General features: G+C 46.3%; 1 protein-coding gene across 1 annotated transcript; it reads left to right on the forward strand.

Annotated features, from left to right (window-relative positions):
* Nucleotides 1–1,520: 1,520 nt before the first annotated feature.
* Nucleotides 1,521–4,708, forward strand: LOC306816738 (homeobox protein Nkx-3.1-like; the record flags this gene model as incomplete). The annotated part of the gene is made up of 2 exons (XM_079333175.1): nt 1,521–1,785; nt 4,326–4,708. 2 exons carry the CDS (start codon nt 1,521–1,523, stop codon nt 4,706–4,708), a joined length of 648 nt encoding a protein of 215 aa, XP_079189301.1.
* Between the last annotated feature and the right edge of the window lie 1,268 nt (nt 4,709–5,976).

The raw sequence follows: 5,976 nt of genomic DNA on the forward strand, positions 1-5,976 counted from the left end.
AGAAATCAAGGAAGAAAAAAACCCTGGGAATGGTGAGGAGCCTTCGGGGACTTTGAGCTGCGATTGTCGGGATTGTCCAGGGCAGAGCCGGGATTTGGACTCTGTGAATCCCTTCCAGCTCAGAATATTCCAAATTCCTTCATAACCTTTCCCAAATTCCCTTTCTCCGCCTAAAACAAGGCAGAGCCACTGGAGCTCCTGAGCTTTCCCGAGAGTTCAGGGGGATAAATCCCAAACCAGAAGCTGAAGGAGGAAAAAAAGAGGCTGGAAAAGCCGAGTTTGGGGCAGGTTTGCACAACCGGCTCGCGGTTGTAACCAAACACCTCCTGTAAAATCAACAAAGTCCGCAGGGGATTTGAGAGAAATCTTTTGTTTCCCTTTTTAAGGGTGGGGAAGAAAAAAACCAAAAAAACACGCCCGGGCTTTGCGGCTGAAGGGGTTGGGTTTAGACGAAGGGTTTGGGAATAAAAGAAGGGATCAGCGCTGATATTCCAGCAGGAAAAGGAGTTTGGAGACAAGAGAGGTGGAGGAGATCACTGATAAATTCATATTTTGAGATTTATAGATTTATTGAAATGCTCGTAATTCCCAGGGGTTCTGCTCCTCCCCATCCCACGGGATCTTCCCCGGGAGATGGATTTGCCTTGGGATGGGACAAGGTGAATTTTTAATCCCCAAATCTGGGGGTTCCGAGGCCGTTTTCCAAACAGGAAATCTGGGAGAACAGCCACAAATAAAAAAAGATCCTCAGGAAAGGATCTGGCGCAGCAGGCAGCGCCACTCGTGGCTTTTTTTTTTTTTTTTTTTTTTTGGATTTGGGAAAGTTTTGCTCCTTTGGGTGCCCAAGATTTTGTTGTAAAAGGTGTTAGGGCTTTTTAAATGAATCGAGGAATTAGTTTGAGATCCAGGCTTAAAATTTCAGTTTTTTCATGCCGGGATTTGTCTCTGGAGCTGCTCTCCTGGTTTTTAAATCGTCGCCAAACTGTCGTTGGAGCAGCTTTGCAAAGTGGACAAAAACATCTTTGACATTCCCACGTTCAGAGCGCATCAAAGTGGAGGCGTTTGAGGGAAAACCCTCAAAATACGTTTTAAAAATCACCCAACCCTTTTATTTCTCCACTTTTTCCCCCTGAAAGCAGCGTTTTCCCAAAGAGCTCAGGGCTGGAAATCATTCCCGTGAGAGAGGGGAAGCAGAGCCGAGTTTGGGGTGAAGGATGCAGAGCATCCTTCAAGGATGCTCTCAAAAAAACAAACAAACAAATCAAAATATAACACAAAAAACCCAGTCAGGACGCATTTTGACCCCAAAATTCACATTAAAAAGATGTAAAATCCCCATGGCCGGGGGGAATTTGTGGTCAGAGAAGGCGTGAGCGGCGGCTGTGCAGATCCCGCAGATCCCGCAGGGAGGGGATCCCGCAGCAGCGGGCGAAGGGCGTAGACCGTGCCAGGCTCTCCAATCAGCCCCGGGAGGTTTGGTTTGGCTCCGGGCGGATAAATGCGGGCAGGGCCGGGCGGGGATGCGGCAGGAGCCGGGGATGAGCGGCGGGGCGCGGCCGGGAGCGGGAGCGGGGCTCGGCTCCCCCGAAATCCGGGCCGGTTCCTCCCGGCCCCGAACCTCCTTCCTCATCCAGGACATCCTGCGGGACGGGCCCGAGCGCGGAGGGGGCGCGGGGAAGGAGGAGAGCGCAGCGGGCAGCGGGGGGAGCAGCCCGGCAGCGGGGGTCGCCCCCGGGGGTCCCCGTTCCCCCCCAGCCTCGGGGACACCCCAAGGACCGGACACAGGTAACGGGAGCGGGGGGGTGGGAGGGGAGCGGGAATGGAAGTGCCGGGGTCGGGATGGAGAGAGAATTGATCGGGAAGGGATCGGGAAGGGATCAGGGCATAGGTCGGGAATTGATCGGGAAGGGATCGGGAAGGGATCAGGGCATAGGTCGGGAATTGATCGGGAATGGATCGGGTAGGGATCAGGGCATAGGTCGGGAATTGATCGGGAATGGATCGGGAAGGGATCAGGGCATAGGTCGGGAATTGATCAGGAATGGATCGGGAAGGGATCAGGGCATAGGTCGGGAATTGATCGGGAATGGATCGGGAAGGGATCAGGGCATAGGTCGGGAATTGATCGGGAATGGATCAGGAACGGACTGGGAACGGACCGGGAACGGACCAGGAATCAATCAGAAATCAATCAAGAATGGCTTGGGTCAGGAAATGGATCAGGAATGGATCAGGAATTGATCAGGAATGATTGTGCTTGGATCGGGAGTGGCTGTGCTTGGGTCAGGGCATGGAACAGGAATGGAACAGGAATGGATCAGGAATAGATCAGGAATTGATCAGGAATGGATCAGGGCATGGATCAGGAATAGATCATGAATGGATCAGGGCATGGATCAGGAATGGCTGTGCCTAGGTGGGGATGGATCAGAAATGGATTGGGAATTGATCAGGAATGATTGTGCTTGGATTGGGAATGGATCAGGAATGGGAATTGATCAGGAATGCTTGTGCTTGGGACACGGAATGGATCAGAAATGGATTGGAAATTAATTTGGAATGGATCAGGAATGGCTGTGCTTAGGTGGGGATGGATCAGGAATGGATCAGAAATGGACTGGGAATTGATCAGAAATGATTGTGCTTGGATTGGGAATGGATCAGGAATTGATCAGGAATGGATCAGGATTGGACCAGGATTGGATCAGGAAATGGATTGGGAATAGATCAGAAATGGATCAGGATTGGATTGGGAATGGATTTGGAATGGATTGGGAATGGATTGAGAATGGATCAGGAATAGATCGGAAATGGATCAGGGAATGGATCAGGAATAGATCAGGATTGGATCAGGATTGGATCAGGACTGGATCAGGAAATGGATCAGGAATGGATCAGGATTGGATCGGGAATGGATCAGGGAATGGATCAGGAATGGATCAGGAATGGATCAGGATTGGATTGGGAATGGATTTGGAATGGATTGGGAATGGATTGAGAATGGAGCAGGGAATGGATCAGGGAATGGATCAGGAATGGATCAGGAATGGATCAGGAATGGATCAGGATTGGATTGGGAATGGATTTGGAATGGATTGGGAATGGATTGAGAATGGAGCAGGGAATGGATCAGGGAATGGATCAGGAATGGATCAGGAATGGATCAGGAATGGATCAGGATTGGATCAGGATTGGATCAGGAATGGATCAGGAATGGATCAGGAATGGATCAGGATTGGATTGGGAATGGATTTGGAATGGATTGGGAATGGATTGAGAATGGATCAGGGAATGGATCAGGGAATGGATCAGGAATGGATCAGGATTGGATCAGGGCTGGATCAGGATTGGATCAGGAATGGATCAGGAATGTCTGAGCTCGGGTCAGTCCAGGGGCAGGATCCATACCCAGTTCAGATTAAACTCCTGCAGCATCTGAGCTGGAGCAGGAAAAAGGAATTCAGAGACTGAGTGAAAACCATTCCCCAACGCCCCAGAGGAATCCAAGCTCAGAATCTGCCTAAAACTTCCCTTAAAAAACACATTTGATGCATTTATACAAAAGCTTCAGGGAAAAATTCCCTTTAATGCTGATCCTAAAAAAGGCACCTTGGGCAAGGGGCTGCCCAGAGTGGGGGAAGCAACACCCCAAAAACCCAGAGGGACACAGGATTTTGGGACACAAGATTTTGGGAGAGGGAATTTTTAGGTGGAAAATATCGGTTTCCCTTAAATTTGGGGTGTTTTAACTCTTGTGTTGCACTTCCTAGAGCTGATTAAGGGCGGGATTCCAGTTCCTGTTCCTGTTCCTATTCCTGTTCCTGTTCCTGTTCCTGTTCCTATTCCTATTCCTGTTCCTATTTCTATTCCTATTCCTATTCCTATTCCTATTCCTATTCCTATTCCTATTCCTATTCCTATTCTTGTTCCTGTTCCTATTCCTGTTCCTGTTCCTGTTCCTGTTCCTATTCCTGTTCCTGTTCCTGTTCCTATTCCTGTTCCTATTTCTATTCCTATTCCCATTCCCATTCCCATCCCCATTCCCATTCCCATTCCCATTCCCCCCTTGGATCTCTGTTCCTATGGAATTCAGGAGGATATTAAAACCTGTGATTTAGGAAGACAAAACTCCCCTATACGACTCTCACACCATTCCCAAAAAACCACAATTTTTTCCTCTCTGTAAAGAGGAAAACCAACCGAGCAATTTTGGCGATTTCCAAGCAGATTTTTTTTTTTCCTAGTGAGATTTTTTTCCGAACGGGAATTTTTCTCCAGATGACGATTTCCCCCACGCAATTAATTCCCAATTCTTCTTTTCCCAGACACCTCAGTGGAGACATTCCTGCCTGACTGTGCCCCCACCGTGCACCCCACCACCCCCCAACCTCCCAGGCAGGGAAAACGCTCCCGAGCCGCCTTTTCCCACAGCCAGGTGATCGAACTGGAGCGCAAATTCAGCCACCAGAAATACCTGTCAGCCCCGGAGAGAGCTCACCTGGCCCGGCACCTGCAGCTCACCGAGACCCAGGTGAAGATCTGGTTCCAGAACAGGAGGTACAAGACCAAGAGGAAACAGCTGGTGGCCGGGATGAGCCGCTTGGACTCGCCTCAGGAGGCGCCAGAATTCCCGGGAATGTCGCTGTGGGGCACCTGGCCATACCTGCCCTGCCTGTACTACGTCCATTCCTGGAGCCCCTCCTGGTAGAAATGGATATTTTTTTTAGGTGGGAAATAATCCCTCCAAAGGGGAAGGGTTTCAGGGATAAGGTTTTGTAGTGGTAGCATAAAATTGGTTCATTGCTAATATTGAAATCAGTGAAAAAAACCCAAAAGTTTTAATGCAGTGATGTGGGAATCTGTGGTTGCTCCATCCCTGCAAGTGCCCAAATCCTGGTTTGGTGGAAAATATCTGAAAGAAAATTATTTTTCCTTAAATCCAAAAGGGAGGGGTTTCAGGGATAAGGTTTTGTAGTGGCAGTATAAAATTATCTCTCATTAACACTGAGATAACCAAAGAAAAAAACCCTAAAATTATAATAATATTTAATTAATTTTATTGCAATGCTCTGGGAATTCCCAGGGAATCTGTGGCTGCTCCATCCCTGAAAATACCCAAATCCAGGTTTGGATTTAACTCTTTTAACAGTGTTCAAACATCCCAAATTTAAGGAGAAAATGAGATTTTTCCACCTAAAAATGGAGTTTTCTACCAGGAGGGGTTTGGGCATTCTTGAGTGGCTGCAGCCCCTCACGGTAGAAATTATAATTTTAGGTGAAAAAAAAATCTCATTTTTCCCTAAATGAGCAAATCCCTCCTGAAAGTGAAATTTTGGGGGTTGAAATCGAATTTTTCCCACTTAAATCATGCCAGGGTTTTATGGATCAGCTCAATCCCCATCCCTGTGTCACCAGAAAAGCAACAGGATGATCCCAACAAGTCGTTTTTAAGGAAAAAAAAAAATCCCGTTTGCACTTAGAGAATAGCAAAAAAATAAATTTTTAAGGTTTAATTGCTCTTAAAGTGTCATCAATTCCATGGGAAAAGTGTGGGAATAAAGGTTTCCTTTTTAGTTGGCTTTTTTAAATGGAAAATATCCTTAATATTGGATATTAAGGAATATTTCCTTCAATATTTCTGAATATTCCCTTCAATATTCCTGAATATTTCCTTCAATATTTATGAATATTTCCTTCAAAATTTCTAAATATTCCCATCAATATTCCTGAATATTCCCTTTAATATTTCTGAATATTCCCTTTAATATTTCTGAATATTCCTTTAAATATTTCTGAATATTCCCTTCAGTATTTCTGAATATTCCCTTCAATATTTCTGAATATTCCCTTTAATATTTCTGAATATTCCCTTCAATATTTCTGAATATTCCCTTTAATATTTCCTAAATATTTCCTTAAATATTTCTGAATATTCCCTTTAATATTTCTCAATATTCCCTTAAATATTTCTGAATA

The sequence above is a fragment of the Erithacus rubecula genome (genome assembly GCF_903797595.1).
Source record: "Erithacus rubecula genome assembly, contig: scaffold_860_arrow_ctg1, whole genome shotgun sequence".
NCBI lineage: Eukaryota > Metazoa > Chordata > Aves > Passeriformes > Muscicapidae > Erithacus > Erithacus rubecula.